Source organism: Cnephaeus nilssonii, assembly GCF_951640355.1.
Source record: "Cnephaeus nilssonii genome assembly, chromosome: X".
NCBI lineage: Eukaryota > Metazoa > Chordata > Mammalia > Chiroptera > Vespertilionidae > Cnephaeus > Cnephaeus nilssonii.
The window spans coordinates 11,650,202-11,672,578 of NC_137071.1; the positions used below are offsets into that span (position 1 = coordinate 11,650,202).

General features: G+C 47.4%; 1 protein-coding gene and 3 pseudogenes across 4 annotated transcripts; all 4 read left to right on the forward strand.

Moving 5' to 3' along the window:
- The first annotated feature begins 1,752 nt into the window (after positions 1-1,752).
- Positions 1,753-2,551, forward strand: LOC307096088 (protein BTG3-like; annotated as a pseudogene). Its single transcript has 2 exons — positions 1,753-1,758; positions 2,034-2,551. The product of its transcript is annotated as a protein BTG3-like (transcript).
- A 4,655-nt stretch (positions 2,552-7,206) lies between these two features.
- Positions 7,207-16,461, forward strand: LOC307096089 (protein CEBPZOS-like; the record flags this gene model as incomplete). Its single annotated transcript, XM_079765659.1, has 3 exons — positions 7,207-7,273; positions 7,549-7,648; positions 16,401-16,461. The coding sequence occupies 3 exons, from the start codon at positions 7,207-7,209 to the stop codon at positions 16,459-16,461; spliced, it is 228 nt and encodes a 75-aa protein (XP_079621785.1).
- Positions 16,462-16,739: 278 nt separating this feature from the next.
- On the forward strand, positions 16,740-18,047 carry LOC307096090 (histone-lysine N-methyltransferase NSD3-like; annotated as a pseudogene). Its single transcript has one exon. The product of its transcript is annotated as a histone-lysine N-methyltransferase NSD3-like (transcript).
- Positions 18,048-21,492: 3,445 nt separating this feature from the next.
- LOC307096091 (histone-lysine N-methyltransferase NSD3-like) lies at positions 21,493-22,086 on the forward strand (annotated as a pseudogene). Its single transcript has one exon. The product of its transcript is annotated as a histone-lysine N-methyltransferase NSD3-like (transcript).
- The last annotated feature ends 291 nt before the right edge of the window (positions 22,087-22,377 follow it).

Sequence of the window (22,377 nt, forward strand, 5' to 3'; positions counted from 1 at the left end):
TGGACAACAGTGTCTGAGTGCGGAGGTGTAAAGGACCAGGATGTTGCTCATGTTCTGATTTTGGAGAATTTGTCTGCTTTGGGGTAGGTCTGTACAGTTACTTATGTCCTCATAATGATTTTACTTCTGACATTTTTTTTCTTCAATGCATGTCAGGGTCTCTAAGACTCTAGACACACGCTTCTATTTCAAACTCCAAACCTGCCCAAATTACCTTCAGGCTTTCCCCAGTTCTCACACCTGAGCTGCTTCTGAGGCTTGAAGACACCCTCCTAATCCCCCTAGGACCAGGTCCCTACCCCATCCTTCTCGGGCAAGTCCTCACCAAGCACCCCCAGCCCCTTGCAGACAGGGGGCAGCCCTAAGACCTCCAGCATCCAGATCACCGCTTCCCTGCTGAAACTCCACCCTGCCCAGGAAACCTCCACCCCATTCCCAAGGGAAACCCTCCCTCCAACCCCAGACAAACCCTAGAAAGGTGTCTGCTCCTGAGAATAGACTGCAGAGGCCCCTGGGCCCCAGACCCTCAAGAGACCCCCCCAGTGCCCGCATGGGAGCCCTTGCCTGTGTAGACAAAAGCCCCCAGCACTAGGCCCCTTGTCCCAGAGGCAGACCCGAAGCTGGTCAAAAGCCTGGCTGGACACAGTCAGAACCCAGGCAGGAAGGGAGGGGCCCCCTGATATTTTTATCAAATGTGTAAATAAATACATAAAGATTGGTTTAGAAAATCACAGAAGATCAACAAGAATCCCTAAACAAATTGAGGTAAAAAGAATTGCATATTTGCCTAGCTAGTGTGGCTCAGTGGCTGAGCGTTAACCCACGAACCAGGAGGTCACAATTCCAATTCTGTGACAGGGCACATGCTTGGGTTTTGGGCTCGATCCCCAGAAGGGGACATGGAGGAGGAAGCCGATCAATGATTCTCTCTCATCATTGATGTTTCTATCCCTCTATCTCTCCCTTTCTATGAAATCAATCTTTAAAAAAATTTTGAAAGGTTTGAAGATTTAAAGGAAAAGGGAAGAGAAATAAAGCTGCCCAAACGAGGTCTGCTAAAAGTATAGTTTCAGAGCAAGAATACTAAATTTGATAGTAATGATGAACGTGATGAAAATGGTGTATCTACACCAGTCAAAAGAGCAAGAGAAGAAACAGACAAAGAAGAACCTACATCAAAACAGAAAACAAAAATGGTGCTGAAGACCAGTAATTTAGTAAGCAATTTTTTTTAACTTTCAACAAATTTTCAAATCATTTTAATTTTGTTTTCAGCTGCTTTTGTCTTTGGAGACTATTAAAAAGAAAACATGAAGTCGAATTAAATTGACTTCAATGTCCACTATATACAGTTCTATGTTATTTCTGATGATTCAAACATCACAAGATGCTTGTACTAAATAGATGCTTATACAACATTCTTTGCAATATGAGAATGTATTAGTAAAAACTGATAAAATATCTACATATATAAAAGGCTAATATGCAAAGTGTCCCCTCGGGAATTCGACTGGGAGACTGGGAGTTCAATCGCTCGCTATGTCGTTCGCTGACCACCAGGGGGCGGCACGGGATGAAGGAAGGCCCCGGCAGGCAGTCAGAGAGCCCCTGATCCGCCCTGATCACGGGCCAGGCCTAGGGACACTACCTGTGCACAAATTTCGTACACCGGGCCTCTAGTATGCCAGATAAAAATCACTGGTATCCTCAAAAAAAAAAAAAAAGGGGGGGATAGGCCCACAAGATGCATTCATGTCAGTAAGTTTCAGAGTTGATCCTATCATCTTTTTTTTTTTTAATCCTCACCAGAGGATATTTTTTCATTGATTTTAGAGAGACTGGAAAAATAGAAGGAAAGACAGCGAAATATTGATGTGAGAGAAACACATTGCTTGGTTGCCTCCTGCATGCACCCTGATCAGGGCCAGGGCCAGGGAGGAACAAGCAACTGAGGTACGTGCACTTGCCCAAATCAAACCCGGGGCCCTTCGGTCAGCAGGCCGACACTCTATCCACTGAGCCAAACTGGCTAGAGCGATCCTAACATCTTGAAAGCCTGTGAGAGCAGCCACGTCTTCTATACTGACCTGGGCTTGCCAAAGAAACTCATTCTGAGGGTGGGCCAATGTGAGATGTGCTGTTGGTATGGAAAGAAAAGCAATGCATTCATTGTTGTCAGCTTTGAAAATGAGGATGAGAGCAAGGAGGAGATCTCTAAGTTACTAGGGACCTTGAGAAGGTTACCTCTGACTATCATTTGGGATCCTCTTCTTCAGATGAAGAAACAAGGAAGCAGAGGTGAAACCCAGTTTGGTGACTACAGCCCCAAACCCCGTATACCACATTTCAAAATTGATATTCCCACCTCTTCCAATGTGGCCTTTGCCCAGAAAAGAAAACAGGAATTTATTGAGGGAATGGCTATCAGAGTCACTACCCAACTCCTGTTCCATTTGGTTATCCAAATGAGGGAAGGAAGAATAAACCACATGGCCCATTTCCAGTAACATAGGTACCTCCTAGAATCACCGGATTATTCCTCACATGTTAGCACCTCACTAACTGCTTCTGATTCTCTTGATGTTGAGAGAAGGTAGAATAAGCCTGATTACATATTAAAAGTTAAAAGTTCATAATCGTGCCCTAGCCAGTGTTGTTTAGTCAATGTATCTCTCTCACATCAATGTTTCTCTCTCTCCCCCCCTCTCCCTTCCTTCTACTCTAAAAATCAATGGAAAAAAATTCCTCGGGTGAGGATTAACAAAAAAGTTCATACTGTTACTTCATACTGATCAAGCCATCAAACTTACTTTTAGAGAGAAGTTATCGCGAATAATCTTTCTAAAAAACATATGCACTTCTACCAAGCAGACCTACTACTCAGATATATACTTCCACAAGCACTATTAGTACCAGCATCTGACCTAAATGGGAGTTACCTGTGTGTGTGTGTGTGTGTGTGTGTGTGTGTGTGTGTGTGTGTGAGGGGCGGGGGGATTGCCATATTTAGAGCCCAAAAAGAATGAAAAGAGAAAGGGCTGGGCAAAAAGATGGTGCTGCATGTGCTAGATACATATCAGACTGAGGACCACACATCTCAGCAAGGGGATCTAAGTCGCCTGCTCCTCCTCCTGCCATTAGCAATGCAGTTGCAGCCAGACTAGCTTGGAATGTGGTGTCAGTCAAAGATGACCAGGTGATCTGCACTCCTTGTCCCCCAGTCCAGCTGGAAAAGCCTAGAAGCCGAGTGCATATATTCCCCTTGGGGCATTTTCCCAAACACATCGTTACTATCACTCTTTTCTACTCGCAGTACTTATGGACCTCAGTACATTTCTGTATAACCTACTGCCCAATGTCACCAAATACTTTATCCCTGAGAACTACTACTGCTCCTAGGTTCTGTTCCATACTTGGCTAGTCAATCTGTGGTATCTTTCCCAAGGGCACTGGGACCTTATCAGCCTCCGGGAAAGGGAATTTACAATCCTAAGGAGTCAATCTTCCAAAAGCACGTGGGGCAACGCTCCATGTAATTTTTTCTCTTTTACTGTAAGACAAACTGGTCAAATTTTGTAGCCATTTTATAGCACCAACAACTGTTTCCTCAGAAACATGGAATATTGTAGTTTGAGAAATACAGCAGTGGTTCTTTGCCTACAAATGGGAAACAGTGTGTGAAATCACCTAAATTGTTTCAAGTAACATAACTGGCAAGCAGGCCCTGAATTTTGTTGGGGATCGTACTTTTCCCTTGCTGGTTGGCATCCAACGCCATAGAGAATAACACCTTCAACTTGCCAATCAACAAAAGACATCATAATACAGTGAAGTATCTACACTAATAAAAGAGAAACATGCAAATTACTGTCATTCCACTATGCTACCAGCCAATCAGAGTGAGTATGCAAATTAACCTGAAAACATGGAGGCAGCCCCGCCCCACACCGCTCTGGCCCTGTGGGGGTTGGAGAAGTTGGGCGCCAGCACCTGGGAGACCAAGAAGCCGCCTGCCCCCTTATCCCAAGCCGCAGCCAGCAGCAGAAGCCTCACATCTGCCTGCCCCACATCCTGGGGTAGACAGAGAAACCAGGCCCCTGTGCCTGAGGCTGGCTGCAGCATGGGAGACGAAGAAGCCGCCTTCCCCCTGATCCCAGGCCGCAGCCAGCACCAGAAGCCTCACGTCCGCCTGCCCCACGTCCTGGGGGAGGCAGAGAAACCGGGCCCAAGCGCCTGAGCTGGCTGCAGCCCAGGAGACCAAGAAGCGGCCTGCCGCCTGATTCCAGGCTGCACCCAGCCAGAGAAGTCGCCCACACTTCATCCCAGGGAAGACGGAGAAGCTGCCAGCCTATGGTCCAGGTGCCAACACCTGCGGCTGGCTACAGCCTGGTAGACAGAGAAGCCGCCCACCCTGCAGTCCCAGGCACCAGTACCTGCGACTGGCTGTGGCCTGGGAGATGGAGAAGCCGCCCACCCTGCGGTCCCGGGCGCCAGCACCTGCCCACCATCCACTGTGACTGCAGCCGGTCTGGGCACCTATGGCTGACCAGAGGGAGGGAAGCCCGAATCCCAGGCTCCTGTGGTCGGCTGGGGGAGGGAATCCTGGGTCCCGAATGCGGGGCTGAGGCAGAGGTGGTTAGGGGCAATCAAGCCAGCAGGGGAGCAGTTAGGGACAATCAGACTGGCAGACAGAAGAAGTTACAGGCAATCAGGCAGGCGGGCAAGCAGTTAGGAGCCAGCAGTTCTGGATTGTGAGAGGGATGTCCGACTGCTGGTTATCCCGAGGGGTCCCAGATTGGAGAGGATTCAGGCCTGGCTAAGGGACACCCCCACCCCCCCGTGCATGAATTTCATGCAGCAGGCCACTAGTCCTATATAATAAAGAGGTAATGTGCAAATGGTTGTTACGCTATGACACATAACGACCAAAAAGCAGGAGGGTGGTGCAGTGAACTATGAGCCACAGAGAGCTACAAGCGGCGGTGGGCTGGGTGGCCAGCTGAGGCAAGCGGCAGCGAGGTACTCACACATGGATTCGTGCACAGGGCCACTAGTTGAACGTAAGAGAAGTTTTGCTCATACCATATGAACATTCACAATTCAACATGTAACACATTTCAATATCAGTTACCTATTAGTTCACAGTGTATACAACAAATCAGCTTGCGGGCCTTTCAATGACAAAATCTTTAACTTTTTACCTTTTCACTACAAGTTCTATCAGCTGCATTCAGACACTTTTTGCAGAAACACACACCACAGATATTTTTACACAGACACTACAACACCAGCTTCCTGAAGACCATCTACTCTCCTCATTTGGGAGCCTAGGGAATAAGGTGGAGGGGAATATGTAGGGGGAGCAACTGACAGTAGTAAGCACGGATATGCATGTACTTTCAGCCATTCTCTGGGCTAAAAAATATACTTTGAACAATATATAGGCACCATTTGGGCAGGTGATTTCAATCCTATCTCTAGCTGTCTTAACCTCCAAACTGTTTCAACCATCCACCATTGCATTCCAGAGAACCTATCTTACTCCTAAACTGGCCCACACACCCTGGTGGAGGTTGGACTGGGGAGGAGCCTTATGCTACCCATCACCCAACATGTACACAAGGGTGTGCTAGTACACCCCAAGGAGCCACAATTCTCATAACCTGGTCTGCATTGCTTGACAGATCCCAGGGACCAATGGTCTCTCCTAACCTGCTCTGCTCTTAATGTGCTATCAGAGCAGGAGAGCCTCATCTCATCCACTTATCAACCAGGTTCAAGGCAAGTGCTCCAGATCCCAGGTGCCTTATCCACTCTAACATGGAATGTACAACCCCCTAGTGGGGTGACTCTGTTGACCCTCTCGCCCACCTAGACTACGGGATGCATTGCCAGATGCTAGGAAATAATCGTAGGCACAAACATGGCCAAAATGACCTCGTGTATAATAAAAGGTCATCATAACTTTTTTTCTTTTTTTTTTTTTGCCACACAGTGTAGACCACTTTTGTCATCTCATACCCAGAGACATGCAAGGCCAAGGACAGGGGCCAAATTATTATTCTACTAAAAACAAAAAACATTTACATTTTGACACTTTAATACATAAAAAAGAGAGAGTAAAATGAAGAATGAAGCCAAATGGCCAAGCCCTCTCCCATTCCTTGTCACACACACCAAAATGAGAATAGGGAAACCAAGGGACTAATGACCTCAATGCGAATGGTAGCATATGTCCTTGTGGGGGAGCCACTTCTAGGCTGTAGCTAAGTGGTTTTCTATTCTGCATATCTACACTCAAATGAGGGCATGGCGAAAATCCGTTTCTCAACAGAGCCTGACACGACAAAACTGCCTCATGAGGATGGGGGTTGGACTAGCTGACCTAAGGGCGACATTTCAGAAAGCTTCATTCATGTTCCCTGCAATCATCTACACTAATAAAAGAGAAACATGCTAATGGACCGTACCTTTGCGATGCCCATCAGCCAATCAGGAGTGAGTATGCAAATTAACCCAACGAAGATGGCAGGTTAATTTGCATACACAGACACCGAGCGACCGGGGGCAGGGCCTCTCGGCAGGGTGGAAAGGCAGAAAGGCATCTCCAGGCCGAGCGGAAAAGGCAGCTCTGGCCAGAGCAAAGGCAATGGCGACAGCCAGGGGAAGGAGGGCCCATTCCTGCAAGAGTCTTCGTGCATCGGGCCTCTAGTATAGGAATAATAGCTGAGGCTGGAACTGCTCCTGTCAGTAAAAAGGGAAGGGGCTGATATGAGAGAGAATTGCAATTCTCCCAGCAGCACAAGAAAGGAATGTGTTTTCCAAAGTTTGTATGTAGACCCTGAAAAGGGGACAATAGTGGATATTTTCTCCACCCTCACAAAGGAGGGACAAGGATTACTTCTCCCCATGCCTCAAGCAACTGACAAACACCTTCAGAATGCTTGACATATGTCCCCTGCAGTTAGAGACAGTGGAACCATTGTGTGATTCAATGAAGCTGAGCCTGGGAAGGAACTGACTGGATATGACTGTAGAAGAGAGGACTGGTTTGGCGCAAACAGCACTTCTAACACCTGCTGAAAGAATGACTGTGTTTTCCATGGCTAACATACGGAGTCTGCGAAAGTGAATGGACAAAGACTGTCTTAAAAGGAAAGCATCCAAGGCAAGGTTGATTTGGGCTACCCAGAGTGGGGAGTACGGATGGCCCACACATTGGAACTACTGGCAAAGAAGATCTTTAAAGGAGTTTTAGTAGCTGAATTTGTGGGCATTTTTTGAGCATATATTTTGTGGGGTTTTTTTGTGTTTTTTTTGTTTTGTTTTGTTTTTCAAATATATTTTTATTGATTTCAGAGAGGAAGGGAAGGGGAAAGATAGATGGAAACATCAATGAGAGAGACTCATTGATTGGCTGCCTCCTGCACGCCCCCTACTGGGGATCAAGCCCACAACCAGGCATGTGCCCTTGACCGGAATCGAACCTGGGACCCTTCAGTCCGCAGGCCTACACTCTATCCACTAAGCCAAACTGGCTAGGGCGAGCATATATTTTGTTTAAAAAGATGGACGCAAGTCAAGTTTATTACAAATCTAACAAACCTTCTAGAATGTATGGAGTAAGAGAGCAAGAACAAGAAAAATGGTTGAGCCCTAACTGGTTTGGCTCAGTGGATAGAGTGTCGGCCTACAGACTGAAAGGTCCCAGGTTCGATTCCGGTCAAGGACAAGTACCTTGGTTGTGGGCACATCCCCAGTAGGAGGTGTGCAGAAGGCAGCTGATCGATGTTTCTCTCTCATTGATGTTTCTAACTCTCTATCCTCTCCCTTCCTCTGTAAAAAAAAAAAAAAAAAAAATGTATATTTTTTAAAAAAGAAAAATGGGAGGGGAAACCAAGATGGCAGCATAGGTAAACACCTAAACGGCTGCCTCACACAACAATATCAAAACTACAACTACAAGACAAAACGGACACCTGCCAGAACCACAGGAAAGGTGGCTGAGTGGAAATTCTACAACTAGAAGGAAAGAGGAAAACACATTGAGACTCAGAGGAGCTGCAAAAAGCTGAGGTACAGGGATGCGCGCAGAGAGGACAGGCGGCTGATTGCACAGCTGGCTTTCTAAAGCGGGAGGGAGACAGAAGCTCCCGACTGCGCTGAACTCCAGTCCCGAGCGAGACTCTGGGAATCCAGTCTCATTCAGGGGGATTCAGTACTGTCGGGAAAACAGAAAGCACACTGAGACTCACGGGAGCTGCGGAAGGCAGAGGACTGCAGGCGTGCACACGGAGAGGACTGACTGCTGAGTGTGTGGCTGGCTTTCTTGAGTGGGAGGGAGACGGAAGCTCCCGACTGCGCTAAACTCCAGTTCCGGGCAAGTTTCTGGGAACCCAGACTCATTCGGGGAGAAACTGGACTGTCTGGCAGCAGGCGAAACTCGAGGGCGGCTTTCTCTCAGAGGTGCCTGCAGTGATTACTGCGGGACACTGAGACCCAGGGGCCTCATAGGGCAGGGCTGACGGGAAGCCAAGGCTGCCTGCTTCGCCCTGAGACTCTGCCCCATCCAAGCTGAGCACAGAGGCTTTTGCAATTTTGAAAGTCTTGTCTCATAAGGGTATCTCCAGCACAGAAGTTCTCCCAGCGTAGACACATCTGATCCTCACAGCCAATTGGCCTGGAGATCAATTCTTCCCAGTGATACCAACAACAATCAAAACTTAACTACATCAAGGCTGTGCACACAGTCCACCTCAGGTAACTGAGGGAGGCTGAGCCACAGGGCCCTATAGGACACCTACCACACAAAGCCACTCTACCAACTCAGGGAAGCAGGCAAAATGTGGAGACAAAGAAACAGGTCACAAATGAAAGAAATGGAGGAAAGCAAACAAATGGATATAGAGTTCAAAACCACGGTTATAAGGTTTTTCAAGAATTTTCTAGAAAGGCCGATAAATTTAGCGAGACCCACGAGGATATGAAAAAGGACCAACTAGAAATTAAACGTACACTGACTAAAATAAAACATATTATACAGAGACCTAACAGCAGACTAGAGGACTGCAAGAATCAAGTCAAAGATTTGAAATACAAAGAAGCAAAAAACACTCAACCAAAAAAGCAAAAAAAAAAAAAAAAAAAAAAAAAAAAAAAGGAATCCAAAAATTTGAAGATAGTGTAAGGAGCCTCTGGGACAACTTCAAGCATACCAACATCGAATTATGGGGGTGCCAGAAGAAGAGAGAGAGCAAGATACTGAAAACCTATTTGAAGAAATAGTGACAGAAAACTTCCCCCACCAGGTGAAAGAAATAGACTTACAAGTCTAGGAAGTGCAGAGAACCCCAAACAAAAGGAATCCAAAGAGGACCACACCAAGACACATCATAATTAAAATGCCAAGAGCAAAAGACAAAGAGAGAATATTAAAAGCAGCAAGAGAAAAAGTTAGTTACCTACAAGGGAGCACCCATACGACTGTCAGCTGATTTCTTCAACAGAAACTATGCAGGCCAGAAAAAGAAAATGGAGGAGTGAAACCAAGATGGCGGCATAGGTTAAACACCTAACCTACAGCCGGGCACAACAATTTCAAAAACACAACTAAAAATCAAAACGGACATCATCCAGAACCACAGGAAAGCTGGCTGACTGAAATGCCCACAATTAGAAGGAAAGAGAGGACCACAAGGAAAATCAGGGAAGCTGTAAAAGCTTGAGGTATGGAGACACGGGCGGAGACACGAGCCCGCGCGCGTGCAGGGAAGACGGAGCCGGAGAGGAAGGGGCGGCTGACGGCCTGGCTGGCGTTCTCTGGCGGGAAGGAGATAAAAGCGCCAGATTGTGCTGAACCCCAGCTCCAACTGCACTGAACCCCAGTTCCGGACGAAACCCTGGGAAGCCGAGCTCATGCTGGGGGAGTCTGGGCTGTGGGGCGGAGACACGGAGGAGTTGCGCCGGAGCCGCGCACGGGAATGTGCGCAGAGGAGGGTCTGTTGCCTGTGCCGCTGGATTGCCCTAGCGGGAGGGAGACAAGGGCTCCGGACTGTGCTGAACCCCCAGTTCCAACTGCACTGAACCCCAGTTCTGGGAAAGACCCGGGGAAGCCAGGCTCATACTGGGGAAAGCTGGGCTGTGGGGCAGAGGTGCAGAGAGGCGGCGAAGAGCAGAGCACTGGAGGCGCGCAGGGGATTGTGCGCGGAGGATGGGCTGTTGACTGTGCCGCTGAGTCGCCCTGGTGGGAAGGAGACAAAAGCGCCAGACTGTGGTGAGCCCCAATTCTGACTACACGGAAACCCAGTTCCGGGCGAGAATCTGGGAATCCAGATTCATTGGGGGAGAGACTAGACTGTTTGGCAGCGCGCGAAACTCCAGGGCGCTTTTCTCTCAGAGGTATTTGCTGGGAGTACAGAGGGACACAGGAACCTCATAGGGCGGGGCTGACGGGAAGCCAAGGCGGTAGGCTCCGCCCTGTAACTCCGCCCCATCCAAGCTGAACACAGAGGCTTTTACAATTTTGCTAGTTGAATGGGGCTGTCTCCCGGCATAGACACAGCTGATCCTCACAGCCAACTGGACTGGAGGTCACATCCTCCCAGTGTACCAACAGCAATCAAGGCTTAACAACACCAAGACTTTGCACTCAGCCCACAAAGGGGGGTATCAAGAGCGACCACCTAGGGATATTGGGGAAGCTGAGCGATAGGGAGGCAGCCAAAAGGGGAAGACACCGAAACAGGTCACGAATATAAGGGATGCTGTAATTCATGCTGAGGGGCCACAGGCAGTAGCTGACCTACACTCCATTGGAGACCCAGAAACGAGGGCATCTAGTGGTCGGTGTGAGATGACACCAGATTTCAACCACTCCCATAAGGGACACATTCAAGAGGCAGACTCAGTGAGCGCCAAAGCCTTGCTGCACCAAGACCCGGCACATAAACGTGTCTCCCGCACAGCAAATCTTCCTTTATAGACCCAGAGGGTCCGCACGGCCAATTGGCCTGGAGGACAATTCCTCCCAGTGACACCAACAACAATCAAGACTTAACTATACAAACAAGGACCAAGATGGAGGCATAGGGCAGAAGCCTGATTGCTGCCTACCACAACAATTTTGAGACTACGACGGGAGAGCAGAGCAGACACCATCCAGAACCACCGGAGGGCTGACTGAGCAGATGCTCTACAACTAGAATAAAAGAGAGGGGTACAAGGGATGAAGCTGATGCCGGTGACCCAAAGACCACACTTTAAAAACTACGGCTCAGGCGACACAATGGCGGCCTAGATCGTGCTCGGCGCAGTTCCCCCAGCGGTCTCCGGCTGAGGGGAAGGCTTCACTCGCTGCCGAGCACGGACAGATGAGCCCCTGGGAGACATGGGGTGGGAGACTACGCGCTTGCTGACCTCCGAGTCCTTCAAGAATCTCAACGCCCCGGAAGCGGCCAGGTGCGCACGCTCGGCGACCGGCCACCGCTGCAGACCCAAGGGCCGACGCAGCCACCCCGGACCAGCCCGCCGCCACGCACCGGGCACACCGGAGCTTTGCCGAGCCCGCCGCCCAACAAGTTCTGCGGTGGCTGCCCTGGAACTCTGAGAAAATGGCCGAAGGAATTGCTGAGAGGGAATTGACCAACAGGAATTGGGATCAAGAAGATGAAACCCCGCTGGGTCCCGGATCCAGGTGAAGCCGCGTGCCCCTGGGTCTGGGTGAGGCTGGGAACTGGGTCAGGGTGAGGCTGGGCCCCGGGTCCGGGTGAGGCCACGTGCCCCTGGGTCCGGGCAAGGCCATGCGCCCCTGGGTCAGGTGAGGCTGAATCCTGGGTCCGGGCGAGGCCGTGCGCCCCTGGGTCCGGGTGAGCCTGGGTCCCGGGTCCGGGCGAGGCCGTGGGCCCCTGGACCCGGGTGAGCCTGGGTCCCGGGTCCGGGCGAGGCCGTGGGCCCCTGGACCCGGGTGAGCCTGGGTCCCGGGTCCGGGCGAGGCCGTGGGCCCCTGGACCCGGGTGAGCCTGGGTCCCGGGTCCGGGCGAGGCCGTGGGCCCCTGGACCCGGGTGAGCCTGGGTCCCGGGTCCGGGCGAGGCCGTGGGCCCCTGGACCCGGGTGAGCCTGGGTCCCGGGTCCGGGCGAGGCCGTGGGCCCCTGGACCCGGGTGAGCCTGGGTCCCGGGTCCGGGCGAGGCCGTGGGCCCCTGGACCCGGGTGAGCCTGGGTCCCGGGTCCGGGCGAGGCCGTGGGCCCCTGGGTCCGGGTGAGGCCACGCGCCCCTGGGTCTGGGAGAGGCCACGCGCCCCTGGGTCCGGGTGAGGCCATGCGCCCCTGGGTCCGGATGAAGCTGAATCCTGGGTCTGGGCGAGGCCGTGTGCCCCTAGATCCGGGTGAGCCTGGATCCGGGTGAAGCCGTGCCCCTGGATCCGGCCGAGACCAAACCAGAGGGAGTCGGACCTGCATTACCACCATTTGTCCACCATCCAGAGCTGAGGGGTCAGTGCCGACATGTACTCATAAGGAACTGGTGGACATTGATATTGGGTCTCAAAAGAACTGTTGGACCAGAAAGAAACTCACTACAGACTGATTCATTTGCCTGTCAGCATAACTATTATTGCTCGTCGCACATTCAATTCTTATAAGTATATCTCTAGTGACACATGATTTCGCTCATCTAGGGGAAATGATGAACAACATAGACTGATGAACAAGAACAGAACCAGAAACAAGGAGGCATCGATCGGACTATCGGGCCTCAGAGGGAGGATAGGGGAGGGTGGGGGGAGGGGGGAGAGATCAACCAAAGGTCTTGTGTGCATGCATATGAGCCTAACCAATGCTTAAGTTCAACAGAGGGTTGGGGCATCCATGGGGAGGGGTGTGAATGGGAATGGGGGGATGAGGACAAATATGTGACTCCTTAATCAATAAAGAAATTAAAAAAAAAAAAGAAAGAAACTATGCAGGCCAGATGGGAGTGGCAAGAAATATTCAAAGTGATGAATAGCAAGAACCTACAACCAAGATTACTCTACCCAGCAAAGCTATCATTCAGAATGGAAGGTCAGATAAAGAGCTTCACAGATAAGAAAAAGCTAAAGGAGTTCATCACTGCCAAACCAGTATTATATGAAATGCTGAAAGGTATTCTTTAACCCTTTGCACTCGCTTGCTTTTTTCTCGATTCCTTTATTCTAATGCTAACCATGTCGAGTCACACTCGACATCCGAGTGCGAGTGCAAAAGGTTAGCCTTTTGCACTCGGATGTCGAGTGTAACTCGACACGGTTAGCATTAGTAGCAGCTCGTATGTCGAGCCACACTCGACACGTAGTTTCACCGCGGGGGGGGGGGGGGAATTTTTGTCTATTTTTCCATATCTTTTCTTGTTTTCATTAGCATGAAAGGACAAGTAAAATGTAAATGCCATCTCAACTGATGCCAAAAAAGAAAAAATGAAAAACCGATAACGCATGTGAAATTAGGAAACTAGTACATGATCTTGTTGGAGAATTCAGAGATGGTACACTAACTTCCAGTGGTAGATTATTATCCACTAACTTAGAGCAACGTTTAGATGGAAAGCTCCATATAATCACACCTCACTCTAACAAAAAACACAAAGATTGTGTTGTTTGTTCTAACAGAAAAATCAAAGGAGGAAGAAGAGAGACGATTTATATTTGCGAAACATGTGAATGTAAACCAGGTCTTCATGTGGGTGAATGTTTCAAAAAATATCACACCATGAAAAATTATAGAGATTAAAATTACTCTTTGAATGTATCAATAGTTTGAAATATAAAAAAATCCAAATAAATAAGTTTGTATGAAAAGAAACTCCAGTTTTTTATTCTACTGCTGCGCTTTGTAAAATCTGGGGTATTTAAAAAATTAAATCCCGAGTAGAATAAAGGAATCGAGAAAAAAGCAAGTGAGTGCAAAGGGTTAAGAGGAGGAAGAAGAAAAAGGTAAAGATAAAAGTAATGAACAACAAATACATGTCTATCAACAAGTGAATCTAAAACTCAAGTGAATAAAAAATCTGATGAACAGAATAAACTGGTGAATATAATAGAATCAGGGGCATAGAAAGGGAGTGGACTGACAATCCTCGGGGGGAAAGGGGTGTGGGGGGTGCGGGAAGAGACTGGACAAAAATCGTACACCTATGGATGAGGACAGTGGTGGGGGGAGGTAAGGGCAGAGGGTGATGTGGGAACCGGGTGGAGGGGAGCTATGGGGGGGAAAAAGAGGAACAATTGTAATAATCTGAATAAAGATTTATTAAATTTTAAAAAAAATGGTTGAACAACAAAAGTTAGGAATTTGGTCACTGATCAAGGTGTACCCTATTGCATAGTATCAGGCACGATTAAAATTCCAAAGTGGACATGGACAGATTTTGGAATATGTAAGGCAAAACGTAAATTCTAATTAAGCCTGAGGTTTTATTCTTTAAATTGACTGTGAAGAAATTATGGAAGGTACGTGTATTATGTTATAAATAAAGTTTTGCTTATACTTTAAAAAGGAACACCCAAGGGAAGCACCTGGAGAGACAGAAAACCCCAACAGAAGAGAGAACAGCAAATGCCTGGGTGTTTAGGGGAGTTTAATGTCGAGACAGAGGCTACACCCATGGACCCCTCAGATAAAAGTAGACATGCTCTGGTATATGACTCATAGAGGAAGAGAAGCGAGGGAAGAAGATGCCCTGGAGGGGAAAGTTCTGTGTTTCCAAAGTCAGTATGTACCAGTACACTCTGAGGAAGCAATAATGGTGGGCATTTTCTCCACCCTCATGAGGATGAGACAAGGATCACCTCCTCCTGACCTTAATCAAATGAAAACAAGCTTGAGAATGCTTGACTCCTGTCTTCTTCAGTTAGCTGGACACCAGAACTACTGCCTGACTCATGCAAATGAAATCGGGAATCCAGGGCTGAAAAAGCCTCACCAGACGATATAATAAGGCTGGGTTGAATAAATAGGAACTGCACTTCCATCACATGCAGAGAGGGACTGTGATTTCCATCGTCGACATGAGAGCCCTGTAAAAGCAAGTGTACTCCGTTGTCTGAAAAGGAAAGCACAAAGGTAGAGCACCCAGAGAAGCAATGACCCTGACACAAGTGTGCCTCACAGGAGACTTGGGGGTGAGGGGCAGTTTAGTGGCCAGTTAGAAGAAAGGCATCTGATGAGACTGGAGCCAGCAGTCTGCGGTCTCTTTAGGAAATCAAAATGGACCCATTAGAGCATAGCCTCAGGTTTTCCTCTGTTCACATTACACCTTTAACGACCCTGCTAGGGCGTGTTCTACCCCACATGCACTTTTCTCCCTGGGAACCACATCTGGAGTAGTGGTCAAGTGGAGGGAGGAGATGAAAAGAGAAAAGGCAAAAAGAAGTACTATATTCAACCTACCGACACACACATCACTAGCAAGACGACAAAATCCATGAAGGTGACAGTTTGGAGTAGACAGAAATTTCCCAATATTTAGAAGTGTAGGGTTTTCACTGTTATACTTACATGATGCTACTAACTGCTTCCAAGTGACCACAGGATGATTGGTTATTTAGATGGTAAAAATTGGCTATGAGACCTTCTGGAGATTTCCTGCCAGACTAGGAAAGAGTAGATCCCAAAGGCAATTTTCATGCATAAATAGAAAGAGACTATGGTTAGTTTCTCTTTATGCTCACCAAAAGAGCCCTAGCCTATTTGGCTCAGTGGATAGAGCATTGGCTCATAGGCTGAAGAGTTCTGGGTTTGATTCTGGTCAAGGGCACGTACTCGGTTGTAGGCTTGGTCCCCAGCCCTGGTCGGGGCACATGAGGGAGGCAACAAATCGATGTCTCTCTCTCTCACAGAGATGTTTCTCTCTGTGTGTCTCTCCTGTTCCTTTGACTCTCTCTAAAATGAATGGGAAAATATCCTCACATGAGGATTAACAAAACAAAACAAAACAAAGATACTCAATGAACTGTTTATAAAGACCTACTCTGGAAGAAAGCCCATCTTTTGGAAAAGTTTCTGCTTTTCCTCCAACAAATGTAATACAACCGCATCAAATAAGCTATAACACATTCTTAGAAAGGGCTGTGCAAAGTGCAAAGGTCACTGCAGGAGAGTCGAGGTGGGAGGACTTTGTACACAGTGGCAGGAGCAGGCAGTGGTGGCAGCAACAGCCAGAATCCAGGCAGAGGCTGCGGGGATCTGTCCACTGTTCACCTAGGTCAGGTAGGTGAAGGCCAAATGGAGCCTCAAACCTGGAGGACCCTGATGCCTTGGTCCAGCCACCAGCCACAGGCCACTCTCTGATAGCAGCAGCTGCAGTGCGAGCCCCATTCCTCCACCTCCCCTGCCTACGCAACCTCCTCCAGTCTTTCTCCTCTCAGCGCCAGGCCAGGCCCTGTGCCTGCCGCCATGGCAGAGGCATCTGGCATCAGTGAAATCTAGCCCAGGGATTTCATATGGCCTAGGTTGGTACCATCTCCTCCCACTGCAGCCCCAGTGACTACTTGCACCCCAGTCCCACTCTGGGTCTTCGTGTCTCTCCTCTGCTCATACTGACAGGCCCAGCAAGTTAGAATGGAACAAACTGAAGATCTGATGAGAGAAAGGGAAAGTTAACACGTTAAGCGACATGTCAGTCACCAGTGACTGACACTGTACTTTCCTTCCGGAAGACAAAATGGGCTGGGCACTTAAAGTGTTAAGGATGCTGGAGCAAAACAATGGATTTCTCTTTCTCTTTCATGCAAGGGATCATGGGAAACAGAATTCAGCAACCTCCTCAACTCATTGGCTCCACCAACATCTGTCAGGAAGATGCCTGTGATGACAACAGAAGATCCTCCTCCACTCACAAATGACTATCCACCATCAATCGGCATGTATGAAACTCAAACCAAATACCAGTCTTCTAATCAGTATCACAATGCATCAGCCAATGGCTTTGGTGCAATTAGAAACTTTAGCCCCACTATTACCATCCAGAAATTCCAAACACAAGATCACATGAAATTCTGGAAAAACCTTCTCCTCCACAGCTACCACCCCCTCCCTTCAGTACTACAAACTGTGATTCCAAAGAAGACTGGCTCACCTGAAATTAAACTAAAAATAACCAAAACTATCCAGGATGGCAGGGAATTGTTTGAGTCTTCCCTCTATGGATACCTTCGAAATTAAGTACAGACAAGTGAGCACACAAAGTCAAAGCATGAGAGCAGAAAAGAAGGAAAAAAGCAACAAGCATGACTCTTCTATATCAGAAGAGAACAATTCACACAAAATCCCCAAATTAGAATCCGAGGAACAATGAAAGGGTTGTTTCTGGAAAAAAAAAAAAAAAGGAAAGATCCAGTACGAAAAGAGGAAACCTTGGTTTAACCAAAATTATCTTCTGTTCCAACAACAGAAGTGTCTGCTAGTGTTAAGTTCCAGGTTGGTGATCATGTCTGGTCTCAGGAGGGAACCTATCCTTGGTGGCCTTGTATGGTTTCAAGAGACCCCAGGTCGAGGTTCGAGGTTCATACCAAAATTAACACAAGAGGTGCTCAGGACGAGCACGTCTAATTTTTCTTAGCAACCAACCAGAGAGGGCATGGGTTCATGAAAAATGGGTATGAGAGCAAAAAGGTTATAGACAGCATGAAGAATTACTGACTGAGGCAACTAAACAAGCCAGCAATCACGCTGAGAAACAAAAGATTCGGAAACCCCGACCACAGAGAGACTGTGCCCAATGGGATATTGACATTGCCCATGTAGAGAAAGCATTAAAGAGGAAAGAATAGGAAAGTATACTTTTGTCCATATTGATAAACATCCTGAGGAGGATTTATCCCAAGCGAAAAAGAATGTTGCCTCTAAAGTCGAAGTTTAAAAATAACAACAAAACAAAAAAAAAACAAAAACAAAAACAAAACAAAAAAACGGAGACCAAGATCAATGCTGAGTACTCTCAGCCAGAACAGACCAATGCAGGGGAAGGGGCCTTTTCATTATCAAGTACTGAGATTCAGAGACATAGCCAGTAGCAGCACACGAGTGTGAAAGAGGAAGAACTACCTCCCATTGAAATAGCCTGGAGAGGGAGGATCCCAACCTGGTGGCCAGCAGGACTGCAGTGAGGAAGAGAGTATGAGTCGAGGAGAGCGGAGTGTGTGGATGTATGTGGTGTGTGTGGGGGTGAATGAACAGGGTGGCAAGGTGGCAGGAGTTAGATCTCGCAGGAGTCTGGGGACTGGCGGATCAGGCTCTGCTGGACAGGGAGCCCCTGCTACCTTTACAGGCATTCCCAGGCCAGGAGCGGCTCTGGTGCAGAGCCCATGCCATTCTGAAGGGAAGAGCAGCGGAGGCCAGGAGTGCAGCCACACCAACACCCAGACTGGCCTGAGACAACACGCCAAACCCACGCAGTGAGCCACTGCCAGCCATAACATGCAAGGGACCACTGCCGCACCCCTGCAGTGAGTGGGGCGCTACCTCACCACGGGCTCCCAGCTGACTGCAATGAGCACACACCAGAGAGACCTCCTCCCTGCCCGGGTTCCAAAACCCAGCACTCCAGGGCTCCATGCTGTCATTTCAAACCAGGGGTGCGCCTGCCCAAGCCCCAGGACAGGCTGACAGTGAGGGCCAGCGTCAGCCAGTGTGGTGCCCTGCCCAGGCCCCAAGACCACACTGAGGTGTGGGCCAGAGGAACTGAGCACCCCACCCAGGCCCCAAGACTGTGCTGCCAGTGCATGCCAGAGAGACATAGTGTGCCACCCTGCCACAGGCGCCGGGGCTGTGCAGTGAATTGCATTCCAGAGGGCTCTAAGATCTCACCAGAGAAACTGTGCATGTGCCCCTGCTGACCCCAAGCATCTGCAGCAGACAACTGAGGGATAGATCCATGGAGGAAGGGAGTACAACTCAGAGCAAAGACAATAAAGGTGTGAGACTCAAGGCAAACCCAGCCTCTGGGCTAAGGAATCCAGGATCATTGGACTGCTAGGCCCTAGGGCTTCAACTTCACAGACCTCAAGCAGGTTGCCCAGGGCCAGAACGAGACAGCAACTCACATTACATAGAAACAAATACAAAGGCATAGCAAAAATGTAGCAGGATACAGAATTAACACCCAGAAATCGATGACATTTTTATACACCAATAATGGACTCACAGAAAGAGAAACTAAAAAAAAAAAAATCCCATTTACCATTGCAACAAAACAATTAAGATACATAGGAATAAACTTAACTGAGGTAAAAGACCTGTACTCAGAAAAATAAAGGACGTTGGAAAAATGAATAGAAGAAGATATAAATAAGTGGAAGAATTTACAGTGTTCATGGATTGATAGAATCAACATCATTAAAATGTCCATACTACCAAAAGCAATCTATAGATTCAATGCAATCCTCATTAAAATATCAACGGCATATTTCACAGACGTAGAACAAACTCTCCAAAAATTTATGTAGAATTAAAAGAGACCCCGAACAGCCGCAGCCATCCTGATAGAAGAATAAAGTTTGAGGGATCACAATACCAGATATCAAGTTATATTACAAAGACACTGTTCTCAAAACAGCCTGGTACTGGCAAAAACAAACAAACACCAATGGAACAGAACAGAGAACCCAAAAATCGACCCAAGCCATTATGCTCAATTAATATTTGACAAAAGAAGCAAGAGCATACAATGGAGTAAAGACAGTCTCTTCAATAAATGGTGTTGGGAAAATTGGACAGACACATACAAAAAAATGGACTAGATCACCAACTTACACCATACACAAAAATAAACTCCAAATGGATAAATGACTTAAATATAAGATGGGAAACCATAACAATCTTAGCATAGGCAGCAAAATATCAGTCATATCTAGTAGCAATATGTTTACTGATATATCTCCTAGGACAATGGAAACTAAGGAGAAAATAAAGAAATGGGACTATATCAAAATAAAAAGCTTCTGCACAGCAAAAGAAACCATCAACAAAATAACAAGAGAGTCCACTGCATGGGAGAACATGTTTGCCAATGTTACATCTGATAAGGGTTTTATCTCTAAAATTTATAGGGAACTCCTACAACTTAACAAAAGGGGAAAAAATGGTTAAAGGACCTAAATAGACACTTCTCGAACGTGGACATACAGAAAGCCAAGAGCCCTATGAAAACATGCTCAAAGTCAGTAATCAACCAAGAAATGTAAATCAAAATGACAATGAGCTATCACCTCATACCTATCAGAATGGCTATCATCAACAAATCAATGAACTACAAGTGCTGGCGAGGATGCGGAGAAAAGGGAACCCTCCTACACTGCTGGTGGGAATGCAGACTGGTGCAGCCTCTGTGGAAAATAGGATGGAGTTTCCTAAAAAAATTAAAAATGGAAGTCCCATTTGACCCAGTAATCCCACTTCTAGGTATATATCCCAAGAAAACAGAAACACCAAACAGAAAGGACATATGCACCCCTATGTTCCTAGCAGCGCAACATACAATAGCTAACATATGCAAACAGCCTAACTGCCCATCAGCAGATGAGTGGATTAAAAAGCTGTGGTACAGCCCTAACCGGTTTGGCTTAGTGGATAGAGCGTCAGCCTGCGGACTCAAGGGTCCCAGGTTCGGTTCGGTTCTGGTCAAGGGCATGTACCTTGTTGTGGGCACATACCCAGTGGGGAGTGTGCAGGAGGCAGCTGATGGATGTTTCTCTCTCATAGATGTTTCTAACTCTCTATTCCTCTCCCTTCCTCTCTGTAAAAAATCAATAAAATATATATTTTTTTAAAAAGCTGTGGTACATCTACACAATGGAATACTATGCTGCGGTAAAAAAGAAAGAACTCTTACCATTTGCAACAGCATGGATGGACTTAGAGAGCACTGTGCTAAGCCAGTGGTCGGCAAACTCATTAGTCAACAGAACCAAATAGCAACAGTACAACGATTGAAATTTCTTTTGAGAGCCAAAAACCGACTTCTGCGCATGGGCCACGAAATTTCAATCGCACTGTACATGCACGCCCGCATGTGGTATTTTGTGGAAGAGCCACACTCAAGGGGTCAAAGAGCCGCATGTGGCTCGCGAGCCGCAGTTTGCCAACCACTATGCTAAGCGAAATGAAACAAGCCAGTCAGAGAAAGATAAGGATCACATGACCTCATTCATTTGTGGAATATAATGAACAGCATAAACTGATGAACAAAAATAGGTCCAGAGGCAGAGAAGCATCCAACAGACAGTAAACCTCAGAGGGAAGGCAGTGGAGGGTGGCGGGGTGGGGGATAAGAGACCAAAGAACTTGTATGCGTTTAAGCATAACCAATGGACACAGACAATGGAGAGGTGAAGGCCTGGGCTGGGGGTCAGGGGCGGGCTGGAAGAGGTCAATTTGGGGAGGAAGGGAACATATTTTAATACTTTCAACAATAAAGAATTTTAAAAATAAATAAATGAAATAAATTAAACAGCCTGGAAAATGGCAGCACCCAGGAAATCTTTACCAGCTTCTATTACAATGCACAAATGGAGCTTGGATATGCAGAAGTGTAACATGGCTCCAGTCTCCAGTTGTGAAAATTTAATGTGTTTGCTCTTCAGAATGCTACAGGAAATGGGAAATTTATCCATCAGTTTGTGTATTCAACGAAGGGAATTGGTAACAACACAGAAATAAGTGTCAGGGGACAAGACAGACATAATTTGCACACCAAAGAACAGAAATTAAAAGGTAACTCAGAATGGTTCTCCTGAAGCAACATCTGGTTCTGCGGGCTCAGAAAAGAAGCAACACAGAAGGTCAATTAGAACTCGTGCATCAGAGAAATCCAATGTGCTTGTGCCAAAGAAGAAGACCAAAAAGGAGCAGGCTGAAACAGTTCCTCAGGCTACAATGAAGACTGGATTACAGAAAGGGTCAGCACACAGGGGAGTGTAGGACTCTGTCAGATTCAAGGACAGTGCTGTCTCTGCAGCGACTGAGGAAACTGGACTGAGATTCTTACCCAATTCCATCCCAGAAATTCCAAACTTGTCATCTCCTCCCAAGGTTTCTTTGCTGCCAGCTCTATAAACACTTTGTTTCCAATTTTGATTTTGCCAATCATCATTATTGGCATTTTCCTGGGTTGTTTCTTCTTCAAAACTCTGAACAATTGGTTTAACATTCAAATTAATTTTTTTTTTTGGTCTTAGCTGGATAGGTACAGCTTAGATCATGGATCCAGCCTAAAAACCACCGGTACGTTGATCAATTTCAACATGGACTATCTTTGTTTTCTTGTTTTTAAATAAAATATCAGTAATGCACATCAGCAGAGGTTTGCCAAACTGTATACATTACAATCATTAAAAGCTCTTCTTT